Source organism: Artemia sp. Qi Xiang Cuo, chromosome 11, assembly GCF_049724085.1.
Source record: "Artemia sp. Qi Xiang Cuo chromosome 11, ASM4972408v1, whole genome shotgun sequence".
Taxonomy (NCBI): Eukaryota; Metazoa; Arthropoda; class Branchiopoda; order Anostraca; family Artemiidae; genus Artemia; species Artemia sp. Qi Xiang Cuo.
In genome coordinates, this window is record NC_142804.1 from 67,814,518 (window position 1) to 67,838,297 (window position 23,780).

The window sequence follows — 23,780 nt, forward strand, 5'->3', positions numbered from 1 at the left end:
CTTTGCAATTTGTCACCTAATTTGGGAAAACAGGGCAAAACAGTAAAAACTTTCTTATCACCCACAAAAGGGATGATATCCGTTGGAGGTTGTGGAGATGATGAATCCTTTTCTGCCTTTTTTGTCTTTTTTCTACGATGGATTCTAGTAACTTGATGGGAGAATCATTGCAAAACAAAATGTCCTTCAGATAATTTAATTCTGGGATTATATGAGCCTTTGAACAAATTCTTATGACACGATAAACTAAAAATATAACTAATCCTCTTTTTACACAAGGAGGGCGGTTGGAACAGAAATGCAAATACCTATCATTATGAGTAGGTTTTCTGTAAATTCAATATTCAAAGCTGAGAGATTTGTTGAAGATTAAGACGTACAAAAAAGGCAGTTTATGATCCAGTTCAAAGGTGAATTGAAGGTTGGAATCGAAACTATTAAAATGAGATAAAAAAGCGTTAAGTTCTATCTCTCCGTGATTCCACACAGAGATAACATCATCGACAAACCAGCCCCAGAACCGGTGTTTCAGAGGAAAAGTATTCAAAGCGGAGGTTTCAATAAATTCCACGTAAAAAGTGGCCAAAAAAGGTGAATGGCTCGTACCCATTGGGAGGCCATTTGTTTGGATGATAAATTGAATGCTGTACCGAAAATATAAGGAATATCTATTGCAAAGGCGAACAAGTCGCATAATGGTTTCAATATATCTAGTATCCAGATAGTATCCAGTGTGGAGGCGTGTATATTTGGCTCAGGAGGTATTGTGGAAAACCCAGATTTACTTCGAGGGGAGGTTGTTAAGAATCTTCTTGACTTCACTCCTTATTCCTCTAATTCAAAAACTCAGGAAACACAAATTCTGTGAAATTTAACAAAAGACCCAGACATCATTATCACCAGGGCTGACAAAGGGAATAAAATTGTTATCGTTGATAAAATCTCATATAACGAAAAAGTTACGGATATTTTGTCTGACACTCACATTTATAAACCTATAGAGTCAGACCCCACCGACAAGTTCACCCGTGAAGTACGAAAAGAGCGGGGAATTTTACAAAAAGAAATACTCGTTACTCCACAAATGTACAAAATGTTTTACCCTAAAGGGTGCTCTGCTCCTAAATTAATTGGTCTACCAAAAATTCACAAAGATGGAGTTCCTCTGCGCCTTTTGTAGCCTTTTATAGTTCGCCAGCTTCCAGACTGGGAAAATGATTATCCACAATTTTTCGTCCTCTTATGTCGACGCAAGCTTCTTACATTAAAAATTCAGGACACCTTGTTGAAAAATTAAAAAACCTTGATATACAAAAAAAACACAATTTTGGCCAGTTTTGATGCCATTTCGATACATACATCATGTGATATAAAAAAATGTGAATTTGCTCTTCAAAAGAAACTAGAAGATAATATTGACCGGATGGATTACAAAACATTAGATATTGAAACCATTATACGACTTGTTCGCCTTTGCAATAGATATTCCTTATATTTTCGGTACAACAATCAATTTTTCACCCAAACAAATGGCCTCCCAATGGCCTTACACCTTTTTTGGCCACTTTTTACATGAAATTTATTGAAACCTCCGCTTTGAATACTTTTCCTCTGAAACACCGGTTCTGAGGCCGGTTTGTCGATGATGTTATCTCTGTGTGAAATCACAGAGAGATAATTAGGGAGGCCCTTTCGACTCCTTACGAACACATGTGGTGCTATCTATACTCGAGTCTAACCCTGACAGGTTATAATCTATTCATGGATTATTGATCGACTCTAACGGGTCAATGCAACCTCTTTCAAGGTCAATTTATTTGTTGTTTCTAAGTGTATTGACTCCGGGACGAAGTTTGCGCATGCGCACTGAATTCTAACGGGGCAATGTATTAATCCACTAGAGGGGAAGTATTTTTCTGAGAAATTGATTACATAATCGGCGGGAATTATTGATTCTAACGGAAACAAGATCACGTGCCTCTTTCTAAGTCAATCAGGAAAGTTAGGTAAGGTTTCCCATTACATCACAATTTTCCCTTGAGATTTGTATATAACGGACATGCGTTGAGGTTAAATTATCATGTAGTGTCAGGCCACCATGGATAGAGGATCAAATATTATTGACAAGGAAACTTTAGCTGCAATGATTAATAATGTGAGTTCTGTTTAGTAAATTTTCTTAGGTTATTTCCAAATAAAATCATTTTACATAGTCCCCCTCTAGTAAATTCAAATTCAGGGTATACACCCCCACACACAAAAAAATCTCCACTATGTGATGTTTATAGTTGATAGAAAGCTTAAAATACACTCTTTTTTACCATGTAAACCCCCCCCCCCGTTAACGATTTTAATTATTTCATTGGAAATAATTCTGTTTTTTGATAAATTCTTGGTTTCTATAATTCGACCTAAAAGTGACAGCCAACTTCTGTCAACCCTTAGCTACTAATATACTGATTCCATTTAAGCCGCTAACCTTAAATATTTCCGCAAAGATTTAAATAGGGGTAATTGTCACATCTTGTCAACGGTCATCCGGTATCTACGAAACCAGGGAATTATGCATTATATTGGTTTCACGATAAAGATTCTTTTTTGATCAAATTGGCGACAGTAAATCCTTTGAATTGCAATCCTTTGACTTGCAAGGGGGGATGGGTGTTAGTTATAATAAATATTTTAATATGGAAAATGTAATAGCTTTCATTTTGAGTACTCAGTCTTTATATGGGGGGGGGAGGGGGTTAAGAAAAAGATACATACCTACCATGAGAAGATTTATTGAAGCGCAGGCCCTTTTAAATTATATAAACCTGTAGATAATAATCCAATTTTAAAAATAGGGTGATTTAGACACTTTGAAAATAAGCAATTTTCTTTTATAGATTGCATTGGTTCCATATTCTCCATCTCCACCCTGCTCGTCAGTTGGAGAAGAAGATGCGCCTGTGGAGTTCATTTGCAACAATTCACCATGGAATAGTAATAGTTAATGAAATACTTGACAATATCGATGATTTTTTAACTAATTATTTTAATGTAGATAGTAGCAAAGTTGAGCAGGGGGACTTGCCTTTGCTAAGTTCAAACACTTTGCAGCTTTTAGACGATTTTACCCGGGAACTAACAGGGAACATTCCCCCCTCAGATTACATGAACACACTTCAAACAAATGAAATAGATTTATACAGCCCTATTGTTGAACAATGTGGGTGAGGGGGTGGTGATAATATACAAGAGGGAGAGGAGGAGGGTGACAATACCAAATTTACGAGACTACCTGACTTTCAGCTCTCAAATTCAATTTTAAATACGATAGTCGTTTACACTGCAACTTTTGGGGATCCTTTTAATTCGCTTATGGGGGGGGGGATTTTTTTTATTTGACCCTATAAAAATTGTCCGTATATATGTAGATAGAATTCGTGCACTGTTAGAAAACCAGATTCAGTTGTGGGGGGGGGGGGTAGGGATTCAATTAAGGTTTCAATTGTTTTAAAGGTGTTTTATTTAAATGAAGGTAAAAGCGAGGTTTATGATCATTATGTACATACCGAGATGCTAGTGGTCTATCCGCATTTAGAAAATTACGAAACAGTTTTTATGGATTGGTAGGCCACATTATTATGCTTCTCGAAAATTGTAACAAGAATGGGAGTGGATCTGTGGTTATTTTTATTGAAAATTTAAGCGTAAATATTTGTAAATTTAAAAAAAGATTTTATTTTAAGAGGTGGGGCAGGAGGGTCGGGGGAGAGGTCTATAGTTTTAAAATATAATCCTGATTTATAGGGTTGCAAGGGCGTTCAACGTATCTGTTTTAAAGCAGGTCAAAAATGTTTCATATATGCTTTCCTCATGTCAGCATTCGAACCTCTAGCACGTGACGCTACAAAGACAAGGAAGGTGGGTTCCAATTTTTCCACTGTATATTTCACTTGTTTAGAGGAAAAATACCCAGTAACGCTAAGATCCATTGATATTTTTGAAAGGGCCAATGCCCATTTAAATATCGGCGTTACTGGGGTTCAGTATGAAACTGAATTTGAGGATGGAGTTCGTTCTAATAAGAAGGGGGTGTTATTCCCAGTAAGGGGCCGATCAATTGAATTGATGAAGCACTAGGTTTGGTTGTTGTACACACCACCTAGTGAACCCAATGCAATTGGCCATTTCAATCAAATTACAGACATCAGTAGACTTTTGGGGGAGGGTAAGAAAATTGGGAGACGTTTCTACTGTCCAACATGCCTGTCTCGATTTCTTAGTGATTTAAAACTACGGAACCATATGAAGCATTGTAGACGGCATGGCTATCAGTCAGTGGAAACGGTTTCAGGTGATAGGGCCATTTTACGTTTTAAAAGCGTCCCAAATACATTCCTACAAATCAATAAAATCTCTTTGGATTGTGAAGCAAAGCTAGTGGAAGTGAACGATTCTCGATTTCCGAATCGAATCAAAGAACATCTAGCCATAGCGGTTTCCTTTGCCCACGCGCAAAGAGACAGTTTTAACACTATGCAGTTGTTAGAAATAGTTGAAACGTTGGATGAGGGTGGGTGCATGGTCAAGGCACTGACCAAATTAATTTGAACCGCTAATGGAACTATTTATTGTTTGTAAAATACCCATTACCCAATGTTATTGTCTGCAGAGGATCGTCTCGCGATTAAAAATAAAAAAAAATATGCTGGGTTTGTAAGGGGGAGTTTGAAGAGAGGGCTAAGGGCAAAGGGATTAGGGGGAAAAGATGGGGGAAGGGGAAAGTCGGAGACCACAATCATTTGTGGCCGGAAATATCATCAGGGGGTAGTAATTTTAGAGGGGTAGCACATCAATCTTGCAATGTGAAAGTAAGCCAGCAATTTTTTATACCAGTTTTCTTTCACAACGCAAATTATGATTTAAAATTTATTTTACCGGCTTGGCAGGTATGTACAGGGAGGGAGGGGGAGTATATAGTCCATGGGTAAACAATTCATTTACCTATAATATTATCCCCAAATCAGCATAGAAGCTAGTGCTTCTCGAGTTGAAATGGTAGGTAGTGAATAACGGGCATACGTGCCTGAATAAAATCAGGTTTTTAGATTCATTTAGTATTTTCCCCAATGCATTGAGTCAATTGATTCAAGTGCAGAAAAGCGACAATTTTCATGGTTTTCCTTTGCTTAAACAACACTTTCCAGACAGTGAAATGTATGACCTGTAAAGGTGTATAGGCATACGACTATTACTGTTCTGGCACTCGCTTAAGCGAGGAAAAACTACCTCCAATTGAAGCTTTCTATAATTCACTCACCAACAGTGAATGCACTGCCGAGGAATACGAATTTCCCAAGAGGGTCTGGGCTAATGGTAATTGTAAAAATGGGTGGTATTATTTAGACTGTACTTGACCAGTGACGTTTTAACTCTGTTAGATATTGTCTGTAAAAACACAGACCAAATCTATTCAGAGTTTGGACTAGATATAGGGTATTAATTTTCCACGCCACATTTGGTGATGGACTTGATTTAAAAATTAGTAGAGAAGAAATAGGGTTGATCACTGATTTTTGTAGAAAGATCGATGAGGGTATGGGTATGTTTTTTATGGAGATCCCGTTTTGACAGCAGATCCAAGCGGGCAAGACACTGGTGTAAAGTCAAATGCAGTTTTCCTTGACATGAACTCATTGTATCCCTCGGCAATGTCTCACTACTCTTTGCCGTATTGAAACTATAAATGGTTTGAGAATCCTTGTGAGATCCCCAACATTCACACCGTTGAGGACAATGGGCCACAAGGATGGTTCTTTGAAATTAACGGACTCATTCCATTGGCGCTTCATGATTCTCTCAGAGATTTTGTTTTCCCCTGTATCAATTGACTAGTGACCAAGGACTCACTGAGCCCATACAATCGTTCATTGGTTGAGGATATGGGGATGGACTGGACCCTCTTCAAGCAGAAGCTGATAGCAGATCTGGACCCTAAACATAATGTTGTTGTTCATCATGTGCTTTTGTGCTGGATGGTGAACAATGGTTTTAAGACCACCAAAATCCATAGGCTCCTGCAGTTCAGTCAAAAACCTTATTTGAAGACGTTTATCGACACCTTTGTCGATAAATACTCTCGGGCAAAAAGTAAAGTAGAAAAGGAAATGTACAAGCTCATTTTAAATTCACCGTTGGGCAAAATGTGTGAAAGCGTAGAGAACAGATCCCGTTGTGACGTCGTGACTGATCTTCACGAATGTGCAAGAATTATTGCAGAACCCAATTTTATGTCGTTCACGAGCATAGAGGCAAGCATGGTTCTTCTACACAGAAAGAAAAGAAATGTGGTACTGAACAAGAAAATAGCAGGAGGTAGTTCAGGAATTGAAATTTCCAAAAAGCTCATGTTGTAGTTTTTTACAATTTGTGCAAGGTACAATGGCCAAGGGAAGGAGGAGGTTCGAGTTTATTATGGGGATACAGATTCTCTGCTGTTAAAAGTAAAAACCGGGGACTTATTGAGAGATTTAGAAAATGGGGGACACATCAGCTCGCGGGTGGATTTCACTAACTGGAATGCATTCCTCTACCCCGAGTTGGTGAAACGTCAGGCTCCCAATCAGCTACTCATGTTAAAATCAGAGACGGGGAGTGATTTGATATCCAATGGGATGTTCCCGGGTTCTAAATTTTATTGCGTAGAAACTCACAACAAAGATGTAAAACAGGAGTGTAAAGGGGTGCCTGCACATTTTGTAAAGAACAATTTCAACATGAGTGTCTATAGAAACTGTGTAGAGAGTAGTCTAGTGCCGAGAGCACAAGTGCTAGCAATTCGCTCTCTATAGCATAAAAATGATACTGTTAGAGTTGAAAAGAATCTAATGTCATGTATATCCGACAAAGTCTTTGTCCTAGAGAATGGTGTAAATCTACTCCCCCACGGCCACTATAGAATTTCAGACAAGGTTGAATGTGTACACTATCGCAACCAACTTGGTCTGGACAAATTAAATTAACCAAACATAAACCTAACCTAACCTGATAAATTAACTTAAATACTCTAACGTAACTTAACCTTTCATGAATTAACTTAAATGTTCAAACCTAACCTAACCTTTCATGAATTAACTTAAATGCTCAAACCTAACCAAATGCTGCAGCAGCGGCGGCGACTATTGTATACAGTTTTTCCACAGTGACCACGGAGAGGGGGGGCCCGCCCATGGCCGGCCTTCGATCCGCGGCTCCGGGGGTGGGGGTTCCCGCCCGCTGCTGGCCTTCGGCCCGCGCCCCCGGGCGGGGGGGGGGGGGCTGGAGGATCCCCCCTCCGCGGCCGGCCTTCAGTCCGCAATCCCCGGGGGTTGGAGGGTATATTTTAAATTTATAGTGTTCAACTGTGCTATTTTAAGTTGTTTTTATGTTAATATATTGTTGTACAAATAGTTTTATTGTACAAAAAAAATGTATGTGTGTACAAATAGTGTTGTTCTTGCTGGACAAAAAGTGTTTTTTATGACAATAAATGTCGTTGTACAAATAGTGTTGTTCTTGATCAACAAAACAGTGTTTTTTGATAATAAATATTGTTGTTGTTGTTAATAAATATTGATGTTCTTGTTAATAAATGTTGTTGTTCTTGTTGAACAGAAAAGTGTTTTTATGTTAATAAATGATTGAAATATTGTTTTTGTTGTTCTTGTTAACGTAGATAGATCTATGGGAAAATATATTGTTATTTTTTCAAAGGACAAGTATAGTTTACAGTTAATTGTAGTCTGACTGATGTCAACAGCAGCAGCAACAGCAGTATGTATCAATTTAAAACACCATTCAGGACGTTTCTGTGTGGTCCATCAATGTCGGGGAAAACGACACTTTTAGCTAAAATAATTCAGAGTTATAATAAAATGTTTTTGAAAAAAACAAAGAAAATTTATTATTGCTATAGTATTTGGCAAGAATCCTGCGGTCATATAAAAGCTATTTTCACATCCATACCAATACAATTCATACGGGGACTTGATGTTTTCAATAGTATTGAACCAAACTCATGGCTGATTATTGATGATTTGGCTGAATCCATTGAACAGTTATCACAGGAAATGCTACAACTTTTTACTATTCGCTCTCATCATGAAAACACTTCCATAACCCTAGCTCTACACAACCTCTTTCGTTAGAGCAAATGTATGAGAACCCTTGCTTTGAATTGCATCATCTATATTATCTACCGGGTTATTTGTGACTCTAGTTCGCTAATAACTCTCAATAGACAAATATATCCAGGCGCTCCCAAATTTCTGCTGTCAGCGTACACTCAGGCATCAAATAAGCCCTACGGCTACATTTTGCTAGATTTTAATCAGAGCACACCCGAGGATCTACGTGTAGTCACAGATATTTTTGACAAAGAAATTACTGTATATTTTCCGGTGAACAGTAGAAAAAGTTATTAGTTGCCATCATGACACTGAAGAGACTACACGAATAACAGCATTTATTTTCCGTTTTAGGCACTTAAAACCTCCACTCAGGAAGGCCATATTCAAACACGGTGTTTACAATGATTTCATTAATCTAATATCTGAACTTTGTTTAAATTTAACTGAGGGCAATGTAAACTTGCCAGAAGGGCTTAGACAACAAACAAAGCAACATCGTTCCACTGTACGTGCCTTGGCTTGCAAACAAAAAAGAAAATTTTTTTAAAGAAAACGTCTCCTTCAAGCGGGTTGGTAGCTTTTTTACTCTGTTACTGCCAATAATTGCAGGACTTGTAAACAGTTTTCTCTACAGAATAGCTAAACCCTATAAATTGACACCATTTGAGCTTGTCCTCTTGCCCATGGAACATTTTGAAGACACTCTAAGTAAATTCATTAATGATGAAAATATTGCCGATGATAAAAAGCTAGTTTTACTTCAAGATGCATTGCGACGTGTGGACAAACATAGACCTTATCGTGAGAGACCCACCGTCATCGTCAAAGATCCCCCTAAACAGGAAACATTTCCTCAAGATTCTGCACAATCAAAGGAGAAGGAATTGAATTCAATAGTGACAATAATTGGAAACCTATTGCCAGTGACTTACCGAGAATAGAGTAAAAGAGTATTAACATATCTCATGTTGGAAACTGATGTTCAAGTTCAAGTTGATAGCACAGAGAAACGAATTATAATTCAGGGAAAAAGTTATAATCTTGTTTATTTAATTTGTGATATGATTACAAATTGTAAACGACTTTTATCATTTGATAATAATCTATATACCTTTCTAAATACATCAAACTTCCCCAAAAGTCTTATTGGCAATAAGAAAATTCTAAAGAAACTAAGAGAATATAGTCCTCCAACAACGCCAACACCACCATTTAAAAAAGATGATTCAATATTGGAAAATACTAGTGGCAGCAGCAGCAGCAGCAATGATTTTATGACACCAGTGGCTAGTCAAAAGCGAAGACGGATTGATTCACCCTCCAGTGTGCAAAAGGGGAGGACATTACGCTACGTGTTTGCATTCAAAATGGTTTAAGTTCTGAAGCATGTCTATGAAAATATTGGTGAAGCGGGATGTCTAGGTTCCCCCACAACGCTTTATAAAGTTGCCTCTAACATAGATGGCAGCATATTAAAAAAGCAAAAGAGTATCTATCAAATGAACCAAGTTCAAACCTGCATGGGAATCATAGGCTTTGTGGCAAACAATTTCGACAAACTAAGGTCTTTTTCCCTCTGCTTATAATACAAAGCGATCTTTTAACTTTAGATACGATTCAACGACGTCACAATGCACCCTACAAACATATTCTAGTGGCAATCAGTGTCTTTAGTCGCTATGCATATGCCGTTTCACTGCAATCAAAGAGAGGTGTTGAAGTTTCTAATGTTTTAGAAAGTATTCTTGAACAGGATTGCTATAAAAAAATTCAATAGGATCGCGGCAGCGAATTTGTTAATCCTCATGTGCAAAAGGTTCTATTGAAATATAATACAACACTTTATCATAGCAGCAACCCGATAAAGCCTGCATTGGCTGAACGATTGATAAGAACGATTCGTCCATTAATTGCACGATATTGTACACTGAAAAATACTGCTGCTTTTATTCACGATTTAGATAAAATCATGCAAGTATACAACCATCGACCACATCGATCTCTGTCCAACTCAGACTCTTGGAAAGCTCATTACAGTGAAAATAGATATGATGCTTTTCTAAAGCAAAATTCTAGTGTTAGTTTCAATGTGAAGAAAAAGAAGAAATTTAATATCGCTGACATTGTTCTAATTAATAGAACCACCAATATTTTGCAAAAGGGGAATTATTTATGGAGCACTGAACTTTTTAAAAAGTTCAAAATCCTAGATACTACACCCACGACATATCGACTGCGAGACACCAAAGATTATGAGATTCTCGGTATTTTTTATGAATACGAACTACAAAAAGCTAGAAACACTAGTAAAGTTTATCCAATTGAAAAGATATTAAAGAGTCATACTCGCAGGGGCAAGAGACAGTTGCTTGTTCGCTGGCTAGGATACAGCTCTGATTTTGATGCTTGGGTCAGTGTTGAAGACGTTAACAATGCCCAATGATTTCTATGTGACTTTCATGTCCAATGTTTCTGATCCTCTCTACAATGACTTGAATAGAACAAGTGATTATTGGACGAAACTCTCTCCAACCATCAAATTCGACGATGGAAAGTATGAAGTGGCTCTTGTCGTCTGTATTCTCAAAAATAGATATGACATATTGAGAAAGCATCGCGAATATGATATAAAAATGAGACCCTATGATTGGCCGCCACCCTCAGGTGATCAAGAACATATTCAAAAGATCAATTGGATGAATTATCAATATATTTACTTACCCTAGGAAGAACTCACCTGTATGAATGATTTATGTCGTTCTATGAATAAAAGAATTTCCGCTCGTAAAAAAGAGGCCTTTCATTTAAACTATTCAAAGGAAGAGGGCAAGATATATACTTTTTCCCCTATTCCTAGTGAAAATGTTTTCCTTGATGACTATTTTAGGAAGAGTCTTGCATTTAAACTCAATATTTCGAGAGTGCCAGAAATAAAAATTTTATTTTTGCTGTCTACCAGCCTGCTTTCGCTACGGACACTAGTATACTTCTCTACGCTTCATTTGTGGAAACATCCCGGGTTGGCAATAGCAATATTCCCCTCCTACGAGTTCTTGAACGAAAAACCAATCAAGAAAATATTCACCACTACAATATAAAGCATCTTCAGGATATCCCCGTAAACACTTCCTATTTGGAACTCTGTCAGTTAACACTAAGAACTGAATTAGGTGATCCCCTAGCAATATTAAAAGGTTTGGCTGTGATTACATGTCATTTTCGACCCATCATTCAACAACAACAAGATGTCTAATAGAAAAGTAGTATTCATTTGTCCTATATTGACTGCTATGTTAATACTCTTTGCCCAAGACAGCAGGGCAATGGAATGGACTATTACAAAGGTCGCTCGTCAATGTCTGGCTATGGTCTTGGCAGTTGGTTTGCTAAGCTGTTTCGCTCTGCACTACCTCTGGCTAGAAAATATATTGTACCGGCTGCGACGGATTTTGCATCCTCTAAACTATACGATTGGGGCTCTGGCAAGGATTTAAAAAATATGGATTCGGAAAATCTTAGGTCTAGTGCGCGAACCCTTTGCGAGAGATTAAAAGAAAATGGAAAAAGTTTAAAAAGGTCGAGAAACAGTGCATCACTCATCAGTCTCTGCTCAGGACAGAAACGTAAGACATCACCCCTGTCAAAGAAAACAAGGAAAAAGTCGACACGCACTGTAAACAGTAGAAGAAGCCTCAGGAAGAGAATTGATTGATCGAAACTAGATTTCTTTTCCTAAGATGTCATACCTACCGCATAAGGACTCTCAACCTTCAATCACCTCCTCATTGAATCTAATCAATGCAGAGAATGTTGATGTGAGTGTAAAACATGGCTACTATGAACAATTTTATCCACAACAACCCCTCTCCGATAATATCCACTTTCGAATTTATTCCAATGAAGACTACTTTATGGACATGTCTTCAACATTTATAGATTTATGAATGAGAGTCCGGTAATCCGATAAAACATTGCCAATTCTTGCCAATGGAATATTCTATGAAAATTGTATATTACGTAATTTATTTCGTCAAATTAGTGTCTACATCAATGGGACGCTGGTGAGCACAAACAACAATCTCTCAAATTATACAAGCTATAGGCAATTCGTGTTGAAGACACCCTAGTCATACAATGAATCGAGAGGCACCTCCAATGGATATGAATTTATTACTAATACTGATAGTACAGATGCACTTAAAAATGTTACAACTAGTGAATTACATCTAGTTGGAAAATATATCATAAAATATTTAATATACCCCAATGGCTACCACCCAATATTAAAGTGGATATAAAATTGACGCTTGCTCCTTTCAATTTCATTTTACGAAAAGAACTTGCTGCCAATCCTGATGTAACTGTCTCCCTCACCTCTGCGATACTACGTGTACGCAAAAAACAGGTTATGAGTTCTGTTGCTTTGGCAGTGGAAAAACTGAGAGCTAGTGGAAATGATATTAAACTACTTGTTCCTCATACAATCACCAATCAACGTAATATTGCCACAGGCTCACGTACCTTATATGAGTTGACCATGCAAACCCTAGATCATGATTCAAATATAGTACGTACGGGGAGTGTGCGTTTAGAGTGTACATTTGCCTACCCATTAGCTGAAAGTATTTCACTAATCTCAATAAATCAATATGAAACCTATTGGGAAATCACTCCCGAAGGCAGTGATCTATTAGACTTGGCACCATGAACACCAGTCAAATAATCAATATATTTAATATGGACCCCTACATGTCCAAATACAGATCCTATTGTCTGCCCTCAGACTTTCTTGGAAAAATTCAACGTGCCAACAATACCCTAATTATTGTTAATAGCAGTCCATCGACTGTGCAGACAGGTCATTGGTTCTGCATCTTTCAAACTATGAAGAATATAGAATTTTTTGATCCTCTTGGTCTACCCTATACATTCTATACTCCAAACATCAGCAACTATATTGAGAGCAGTGGGAAAACTATTATTAAAAATCGGAAGAGAGGGCAGGATCTGACGACTAAAAGCTGTGGCTTCCATGCACTACTATATTTTGTGTTCCGATGTCGTGGCTATACTTACAAGCAGTTTCTCAACATTTATGTAGACAATTCACGTCTGAACAACTTTATGGTGGAAAATATCCTCTCTGACCTGTATAATATTGATTTTAGTGCCCTACGAGTAAAGTGCTTGAAAAATGTATGTGAATTTGTTTATTAATAAATGAAAAATGTATATACAACAATGTCTTTAATCTTCACTTTAGATTTCTTCTTCTTCGGTGTATAGGCAACTGTTGTGAACCACTAATGCCGGTAAATCATTTGGATTCACTGTATATTGATCTTGATTGGCTGCTAAGTCAGGGTCACATTTTCTACAGTATAATGTAACTTCACTCTTGTCATATCTCTTTGTATAGTCAATGATACTATTTGCATTCATATTGTGAAATTCACGAGTTTCAATCTGTCTATTTGAAGCAATATCACATACAGTGTTTTCAAATGATGAATCAAAGTCGGTAACTGCCAAATAAAAATCACTAGGTTTATAGTCATAATAGGCAGAGTCGTCACAACGATGACGTAGAAACCAAATTGTCTTGTTACCCCAACAATTGAGTCGTAGACCAGATTCTTCCTCCCAAAATAATTTAAATCCACGACGATACCAATCTCGTAGAAATAAACTAAAATCACGTTTGGGTTCTTTTCAATCATACCGGGGTAAGTATTCTCCCACTGATCACATTTGTCAGAGAGACAATTGGAGCACGGAATTCCTCTAGGGTGAGAGTCACAAATCACTTCAAGACATGAATTACATCCTTTAATTTGTACTCCATATCCTCTATGTAATTTACAAGGATTACATAATTTGCACTTTTCATTATAGTCATCAATAATTGTGCAATTCTCACATGATATCCAACTACCAATAGTGTACATGCATAGTGGATATGTATAGAACATTTTTGGTTTCCGATGTAAACTCTCCCACAGCTAAACCGAAACTGATCCTCGTTCGATAAATTCAGAAGGAGGAATGGTGAGAGGAGTAACTCTTTGACGTTACCTCTTTCGAAGCGGGAGCCATCTGCACTGAATCTATGGCAATGTTTTCAAAAGTATATTTATGATAAAATTCTGCTTTATTCCAAATAACTTATCGAAAAATTGAGTTAACGAATTTGAGTCATATCGTAAAAGCTTAATAGACTAGTCCAATGGGGGATAATCAGTTTTCATTATATTGTCAAGTGTTCCCCGTGAGAATATCTTCCGTTGAAGGGATAACCCGAAAAAATCATCATCCAAAATCAAATGTTTTTCCATAATTACAAGATTCGATCTAATTCTCTCTTTCTCAAATATATTCATTCTTCAATCCTATCACTCTGACTGCTGACTCTAGACTGACCGTGATTCGTTAGCCTAACATTCTAAAAAAAAGAAAGGAAACATTTTCGATTTCGAAACAATTTTATTTTATAATTACAACAATAATACTACACATGTACAATTAGCGATACAGCTTATTGTCTTCAATATGCTTCACTAATGCACTTAAAGCACTTTGAAGTCTATTCACATGCGCTATATCAACTTTTGCAGCGAAGCATAATTGGTCCTCCATTTTAAATTTGCTCGAGGATGTCACATATCTTGCATATACTTCATCCCATTCCAGAAAAAGCCGTGATCCTCTCGTGATTTCCACCGCAATTTTTGGGGCTCTTGTATCATTGCCACCAACTCCACTATCAACTTCTAATAGTGTAAACATTCCACTCATCATTATTATAAATTTATCCTAATGAGTAAAGTCAAACTGTTCTCACTCCTTGAATTCTACACACACTAATAAAAACTGTAGCAAAATTCCTTTCCTTATATTCTCTGCAATCCTGTCCCGCTAATATTTCCGACTCCCTGATTGGCTTAGAAAGAGACACGTGATCTTGTTCCCGTTAGAATCAATGATTCCCCGCCGATTATGTAATCAATTTCTCAGAAAACTAGTTCCCCTCTAGTAGATTAATACAATGCCCCGTTAGAATTCAATGCGCATGCGCAAACTTCGCCCCGCAGTCATTACCCCTAGAAACAACAAATAAATCGACCTTGAAAGAGGTGTCATTGACCTGTTAGAATCGATCAATAATCCATGAATAAATTATAACCTGTCAGCATTAGACTCGATTATAGATGGCAGCACATGTGTTCGTACAGGAGTCGACAGGGCCTCCCTACTGAGATAGAACTTAAATCTTTTTTATCTCATCTTAATAGTTTCGATTCCAACCTTCAGTTCACCTCGGAACTGGAAGATAATCATAAACTGCCTTTTTTAGACGTCTTAATTTTCAAGAAATCTCTCAGCCTTGAATATTCGATTTATAGAAAACCTACACATAATGATAGGTATTTGCATTTCTCTTCCCCCCCCCCCCCCTCCTTGTGTAAAAAGAGGATTAGTTAAATCTTTAGTTGATCGTGCCATAAGAATTTGTTCAAAGGCTCATATAATCCCAGAATTAAATTATCTCAAGGACATTTTGTTTTGCAATGGATATCCCATTAAGTTACTGGAATTTATCATAGAAAAAAGACGAAAATAGGCAGAAAAAGATTCATCATCTCCACAACCTCCAACGGATATAGTCCCTTTAGTGGGTGATAAGAAAGTTTTTACTGTTTTGCCCTATTTTCCCAAATTAGGTGAAAAATTGCAAATAATTCTTAAAAAACATAACTTAAATGTTACTTTCAAAAATTCTAATAAAATCCAGAACTATTTTAACAGCGGTAAAGATAAAACCAGCCTATTCTGGGCAGTGGTGTTTATAGGGTTCCATGTTCTTGCGGCTGTTTCTATGTTGGAAGAACCCACCAGCAATTGGGGGAGAGATTGTTGAAACACAGGTCCTCAATCGACAAAGCTATGGAGCTACGCCAAAGGCCTGAGACTTTTGATTCCGCCTTGGCTCAGTATGCGTATGACAACCCGCACCATTTCGTTTTATTTGATAACACCTCCATTATTGCCCCTGTTAAAGGTCTCATCCAAGTTTTCATGGAGGCAGTTGAGATAAAAAAGCACATTCACCGAAAGGTGTTGCTCTCAATAAAGACACGGGAGAAATCTATTTAAGCCCCATTTATAATGAACTTATTAATTCTGATCGTTTTTACTTAAATAAAAAAAAATCACATTTTGCAAACTAACCTAATCTGTGATGATGTTTTACCTGGAAAGCGTTTAGCTTTTAAAAATGCTCTGTATAAATTAAAAAATTTAATTCCCATTCAGTACTGTATTTTTTTTATTCAGTTACCCTTTCACTGTTACATGGAAAGGGTCGTCAAACTTTCGTTGTGCTTTGTTTTAAGGTTTGAAATTTTTTTTTTATAGTATCCTTGGATTTTATTAGTAATTTTAATGTTATTATCTTGCACTGAGGACGGTCAAGCGGAGGTCTTGACCGAAATATTTGCATTTTAGTCAATATTTTTAACTGGCTTGTATAATCCTCGTTTTTCTCTTTTTTACTATTGTTTCGTTTCATCATGAATAGCCAGTGTGGTTATTTACATATATATATATATATATATATATATATATATATATATATATATATATATATATATATATATATATATATATATATATATATATATATATATATATATATATATATATATATATATATATATATATATATATATATATATATATATATATATATATATATATATATATATATATATATATATATATATATATATATATATATATATATATATATATAGTGTGTGTGTGTGTGTGTGTGTGTGTGTGTGTGTGTGTATATATATATATATATATATATATATATATATATATATATATATATATATATATATATATATATATATATACCATTAGTCGAACTTTGTCCTAAGGAGCACAGTAAAGGCAATGGGAGATAAACCTTTCCTAGACTTATATTATACTGATGATTTAAGCGTCCTAGATGAAAATGTTAGAAAAATGCATGCACTTTAAGAGTTTTTGTGAGTTTAGGGTGCAAGAATAGGTTTGAAAATTAATATCAAGAATCAGTTGCTAAGACTAGGAATAACTGAACGTGAAGAGGTGATGTTGCAGAACGAGAAAATCGATTAAGCGGGCAGCTTCACCTACCTAGGTAGTAAAATTAGTAAAGACGGTGGGCGCGGCGAAGATGTTAAAAGTAGAATAGCTAAGGCCCAGGGTTTTTTTTTCAATGTTGAAAAAAGTGTGGAAGAATTGGAATATAAGTCTTCGAACCAAGATTAGAATATTGGAAGCCATAGGGATGACAATGGTCAAGTATGGTTCTGAAGCTAGGCCACTCCAAAAAACGATGGAGGATTTGCTAGATGTTTTCAAGAGAAATTACCTACGGATTATTTTGAGTAACCAACTGATTGACCGTATCTCAAATAGTAAGCTGTACGAAAATTGTGGTTCAATCTCGCTTTCTAGGGCTATAATGAGAGAAAAGATGATTTTGTTAGGACATGTTCTGTAGACGAAGGATGTATTGCCAAAGATTGTCCTTGTCAGCCAACCGTCTAGGGCCAAACGAAAAGCAGGTCGTCCCCGAATGGGGTGGGAGGATGCCATAAGAAAAGATTTAAGGGAGGCCTTGAGAAGTCTTAAAGTTATCTGAAAAATTTTCTAGAGATGGTGCAAAGAGGGAGACTTTGAGTAGATTGGGATTGAGGACGAGCCTGCGTAGCTGTGTTGGCCTCAGGTGGCTTGGTGCTGCATTGACCTGCTAGAAGTAGTAGTAGTAGTGGTAGTATATACGTATATAATGTAGTTACAAACAAGTCTCTGACTTTAGTTAAGTAGTTAAAGATAATTGCTTGAAGAGTTTGTTCCTGACAAAAGAGATGAGCCCGAGATTTACCGGTGAATAGCCAAAGCTAATAACTCCAAACAAATGGACACACCTGGCAATGTTTCTAAAGTTTGTATTGTAGACTTTACCGTATAATGCAAATCGAATAAACAGAAATAATAGTTCGAAGTTAGTCTAGGCGTGTCTTTAGGTCCTGGGTCGGAAGCTACGGTAATTAAATGGGGGGGGGCCGAGTTCAACTCCCATGCCAACTCCAATTTTTCCAAGCTACATATTAAATCTTTTTTCTTTGAAAAAGATACAGACAAGCAAAACACTAAGAAAAAAAATCAAATATAAAGATTATAACCCTAAATAAGAAACAGACATCAAATATAAATAAATCTACCGCAACTACTTGAAATATGACTTTTTCAGGTCAAAGATATGCTGCCTTAAGAACATATGTTGCTATAAGAGGAAAGAAAACAACCCTATGGAAAATGCTTTATCAAAAGAAGACTTGCATGCCACAAACAACCAAGGTATTGTTTGAATTTTACTTTAGCTCTATATCAGGATTTAAAAACAAAAAAAAAGTATTTTCAATTTAAAGTAAGAAGCAACATTAAAATACAAAACGAACAGAAACTATTCCGTATGAAGAGGGCTGTCCCCTCCTCAATTAGCCTTTTGATGCCTCCCCCCCCTCCGTTTTTATACTTTTTTAGTACTTTTATAAAAGCTTCTTATTCTAATTAAACGGTCTTTGTGCTTTAGAAGTCGTTTTTAAAGAAGTGGAACAAAAATTTAAAATTTAGCTTAAAGACAGAGATATTGAGTAAGAGGCAGCCCCCTTCAGATACTGAATCTGGTTTGATTTTTGTAAGGCTACTTGACTCTTTGGGGGTGTTTCCCCCATTTTCAATGATCAGGCAAATATTCTCAGGCTGTTAATTTTTGATGGGTAAAATTAATCTTATGAATTTTATGTATTTGGAATCAGCATAAACATTCCATTCTCTGCATGTATCTAATGTTGTCAATTTTTTTTAATTCGGTTACTATTGGGCCGATTCGATCCTTACTTACAGTTAGTTATCACAAACTGTGTGAAAAGGAGCAGCAACTAAACATATTTGTGGACATGTTAACGAATATCTAGCAGCACAACACATTAGATCTAACAGATCTAACAGCACAATTTACTTTCTGTAAATTTCGCTCTGACAACAACATTCTCAACAGTACCCCCACACTTCTTATACACAGCGTCATTTTGGAAAATATTTACACAAACGGATAAAAGTAAACACTGATTTGTATATTTTACATTTACAATATATTTAGTTCATTTAGCCACATGGGCCCGAAGCTGGGCATTAATACTCGAATATAAAATAGCCCGCCCAGAAATAGCTTTTCAGAAACTTATTTTTTGAAACACTATTGTAAAATCAGTTTTCATATTTGTCATCCTCTTCTTCGAAAATCATGTCTGACATAGAATATAAATGATTGTTGTTCAGTCTTACTACTACTACTACTATCAACTCACCGCAGCACCAAGCGGTCTGAGGCCAACACAGCTATGCACGCTCCTCCTCAATCCCAATCTATTCAAACTCTCCCTTTTTACACCCGCCAAGGAATTTCCCATTTGCTTTAATTTTTTTTTCATGACGCCCTCCCATCCCAGATGCGGATGAGCTGCTTTCTATTTAGCCCTAGACGGTTGGCCGTTGAGAACAATCTCCGGCAATCTGTCATCTTTCATCCACACAACTTGCCTTAGCCACCTCAACCATTCTTTCATTATAGCCCTAGAGAGCGGTATTGAACCACATTTTTTGTATAGCCTATTGTTTGAAACACGGTAAGTCAGCCGGGTACCCAGAACAATCCTTAAAGAATTTCTCTGGAAAACATCTAGAAAATCTTCATACGCTTTTCGGAGCGCCCGTGCTTCAGAGCAATATTTGACCACTGTCATTACTGTAGCTTCTAATATTCTAATCTTGGTTTGCAGACTTATCTTCCTAATCTTCCAAACTTTTTTTAACTGTGAAAAAACACCCTGAGCCTTGTCTATTCTACTTTTGACATCTTCACTTCTATCACCGTCTTTACTAATAATACTACCAAGGGAAGTGAAGCTGCCGACCCGATCAGTCTTTTTATTACCTCACGTTACCTTTTATTTTTCAGTTGTCCCTAATCTAAGCGATTAAGTTTTATTAACCTTAATTTCCCGAATTGAGATAGCACATTGAACACATTTAACATTTAAGAGGTCATTCAATTTGGTCACACTTTCTTCTAGGATGCTTAAGTTACAAGCTTAATCTAAGCCAAGGGGAGTTTTTTCTGCCCATTCGATTCTGTGGTCTCCCATTGCCTTTCCTGTGCACCTTAAAACAAAGTCCATCAAAATGATCCATATAAAGGGGGATAGAACACAACCCTGCTTAACTCCTGATTTAGTAAAATAACCAGCTGCTAATCTCATTTCCTACCTTAACCGCAGCAGTGTTACTCTCGTACATAGCACTAATCACTTTAATGTATTTGTCTGGTATACCATAAAACGATAAAACCTTTACTAAAGCTCTTCTATCAACAGAATCGAACGCTTGCTTATAATCTATAAAACTGAGGACCAAAGGTGTTTGAAAACGCAGGCACTTCTCAATTATTAATCTTAGAGTGAAAACTTGGTCGACACATCCTCTACTTTTTCTAAGACCGCACTGTTCTTCTCTTAAAGCTTTGTCTACGGCATCTCTCAGTCTAAAAAGTATTATATTACTAAGTAATTTACTACCTACGGAGACCAGAGTAATGCCTCGATAATTACCACACTCATTTTAATTACCTTTCTTATAAAGTGGCTTAACTAAGGTTTTCCTAAAATCACTAGGTACTTTGCCTTTTTCAAAAATCCTATTCATAATCTTCAGTAGCTTATTTCTAACCTCAGAGCCACCATATTTGAGAAATTCATTTACCACCCTATCAGCACCTGGAGCCTTATTATTTTTTTAGTCCTTTTAGTACTGTCGCTAATTCCACCTCACAAAACAAATCTTCCTTCTTATCCAATGTATCACAAACTTTTCATTTTTCTCTATATCTCTTCCTTCAACTCTATCTCGGTTAAGCAAAATCTCAAAATGTTCGGCCAATCTCTCTTTAGTTTTTTTTCTTATCGCTAATTGGGCTCCCGTTCCTATCTTTAACCGGGACTATTCCACATTGACTACTCCCTCTCAATTTATTAAAATGCCAGTACAATATTTTACTATTATGCCGTCTAGCTGCATCTTCCAGAACCTCGGTAATTTTATCAATGACTTCCACTTCACACCTCCTTAGTTCATATTTTAATGCTTTTTCCACTTTCTTTACATTCCTTTTGTTTTCATATGAACTATCATTAAGATAATTCTTGTACAAGTCCTTTCTCCTTTCTATATAACATAAGGCTTTTTCACTAATATTCTTAGCTGTAGTTCTAGCTTTCTTCCCTAAGACACCTTCAGCAACTTCACAAATTATTTTTCTAAAATTACTCCAACCATCTTCCACATTATCAAATTTTAAACTCTCAAATTTAGTATTCAACTGTTCCTGGAAAGTATATCTCAAATTCTTATCCTGGAGTCTACCAACATCATAACTTCCCGGGAGGTAGTTACCCTTGCGATATTTCAGCTTTAAATTAACCCTTGACACTACTATATGGTGATCTTTACTTTTAACATCAATAAAGGCACTCCTATAAACCCTAGTATCTTGTATTAATCCTGCCAGTCTTCGGTTTACAATAACATAATCAATAAGTTTTTCTGTTTCATCATCACGTGAATACCATGTTAATTTATGAGCCATTTTATAACCAAACACCGTATTGGTTATAACTAGATTGCTATACCTACAAAATTGCAAAAGTCTGTATCCATTTCTGTTTTCTTTTCCTACACCAAATTTACCCAGGCTAGGATACTATCTATCCCTTTTTCCACCAATCTGGGCGTTAAAATCTCCTAGTAAAAACGTCATATTTCTACCTGGGACCCTTTCTATTTGCTCCTGTAACTGTAAGTAAAATTCATCTGAGTCACTAGTGTCTCCATCAGTCGGTTCTACAGGGGCATATACTACTATAACTGATACCCTGAACTTTTTAGTCATAAAATGAGCAATTAGTATTCTATTATTAATACCTTCCCAGCCTAAACAAGACTTAGCAGCTTCTTTATTCATCATGAGCCCTACTCCCTGTCTATGTACCCCATCCTCTCTGCCTGAGTAAACAAATTCTATATCACCTAATTTCATACTTCTTATCCCTGGGATATGAGTTTCTGAAACACCTAATGAGTCCAGTTCGAATCGTCTGAATTCGTCAGTCAAAATGTCGATACGGCAGTCATTATTTAACGTCGAAATATTCCAAGTTCAAATTTTCATGGTCTTTAAATCATTGAAATTATTTTCGCCTCAGGAAAAGCAATGATCCCAGATACCTGTGCAGAACGTGGATCACATATCTTCTCAAGTCTACACCGAAGTGCTAAAACCAGAACCGGACAGCAAGAAGTCTCTGGGACCTCCATGAATGGGGGCTTTGTGCAATCCTGGGTATATCTTGGTCACAACATGGTTTTCAGCACTTCGCAATGTTCTGCGATCAGCAAGGGTCGAAATCCTGCACAGACAATCTCAAGCCTATTACCTCCGACTCACTATATATTCATGCCTACAAATGTTAAGCTACTACGAGGAGGCAGCCCATAGTATATAATTTAGCTAGGAAGAGGTTTTTCAAGCTGGAGACCCCTTTCAAGACAGACCAAGCCCAGAAGAATTATCCATTGATCAGAATCCCGTGCAAATGCTGTGTCCTTTACTAGACTATGATTTCCTCGAGGGGCGCCACTCCTCAAGTAGGAATAGAGTTTACCACAAGGTCCCCAGTCTTGCAGGTACTCCGAAATGGGTCGAGGCAGCCCTTTGCAGAGGCCGTTGTCCATGCACCTGGATCTTACGCCCTGCCGCAGTTGTCCTCCTATAGAGGATCTTCCCGCGATGGTGTTCTGCATCAACATGCAATTTAACCCATTACTGGGAGAAGGTTTGTAACTCCTGGGACTTGTGGACAAACCAGTGGGCCCTTTTGAGGGGCCTTCTTTCTCCTCCGCCTGTATTTATGTCCCCAGGCGAGGGTGCCCCTCGCCTGGGGCGCCCTCGCCCCAGGGGGCGATTTCTATCATGGACTCCCAGGGGCATGGTCCCCCCTTGGTCCGTGCCTCCTGTGGAGGTACCCTACATATCTGTAGGGCGTTCCCCTATCGCCACCTGGGGACACTCTGAATGGCCTGGGAGAGGCCAACTAATATGTAACCTAATTTATTGATTCACTTCAACATTAGCTTGTAAAACTAATGTAAAATTAATGTCTAGCCTAATTTATTTATTCACTTCAAAATTAGCTTGTAAAACTAATTTAAAGTTAATGCCTAGCCTAATTTATATTGATTTACTTCAACATTAGCTTGCAAAACTAATGTAAAACTAATATCTAGCCTAATTTATTGACCTTTATAAACAAAGATTGTTAAAGGTCAGGATCTCATGAGGGAAAAGATATGGAGGTAGATTCTTCAAAATACCTTCCTAGGGCATACTTTAATCTGTAGATCTATCCCTGAAAGTTTCATTTTCCTAGCCTAACCCCTTTCCAAGATAGC

At 37.0% G+C, this 23,780-nt stretch overlaps 1 protein-coding gene across 2 annotated transcripts in view; it reads left to right on the forward strand.

Annotated features, from left to right (window-relative positions):
* LOC148947268 (cholecystokinin receptor-like) overlaps positions 1–23,780 on the forward strand; it is a 274,183-nt gene that overhangs the window by 211,088 nt on the left and 39,315 nt on the right. For both annotated transcript variants that reach the window (XM_089096964.1, XM_089096965.1), the window contains exon 5: positions 18,466–18,572. In XM_089096964.1, coding sequence (XP_088953090.1) covers positions 18,466–18,572 — 107 coding nt within the window. The remainder of the gene's footprint in view (positions 1–18,465; positions 18,573–23,780) is intronic.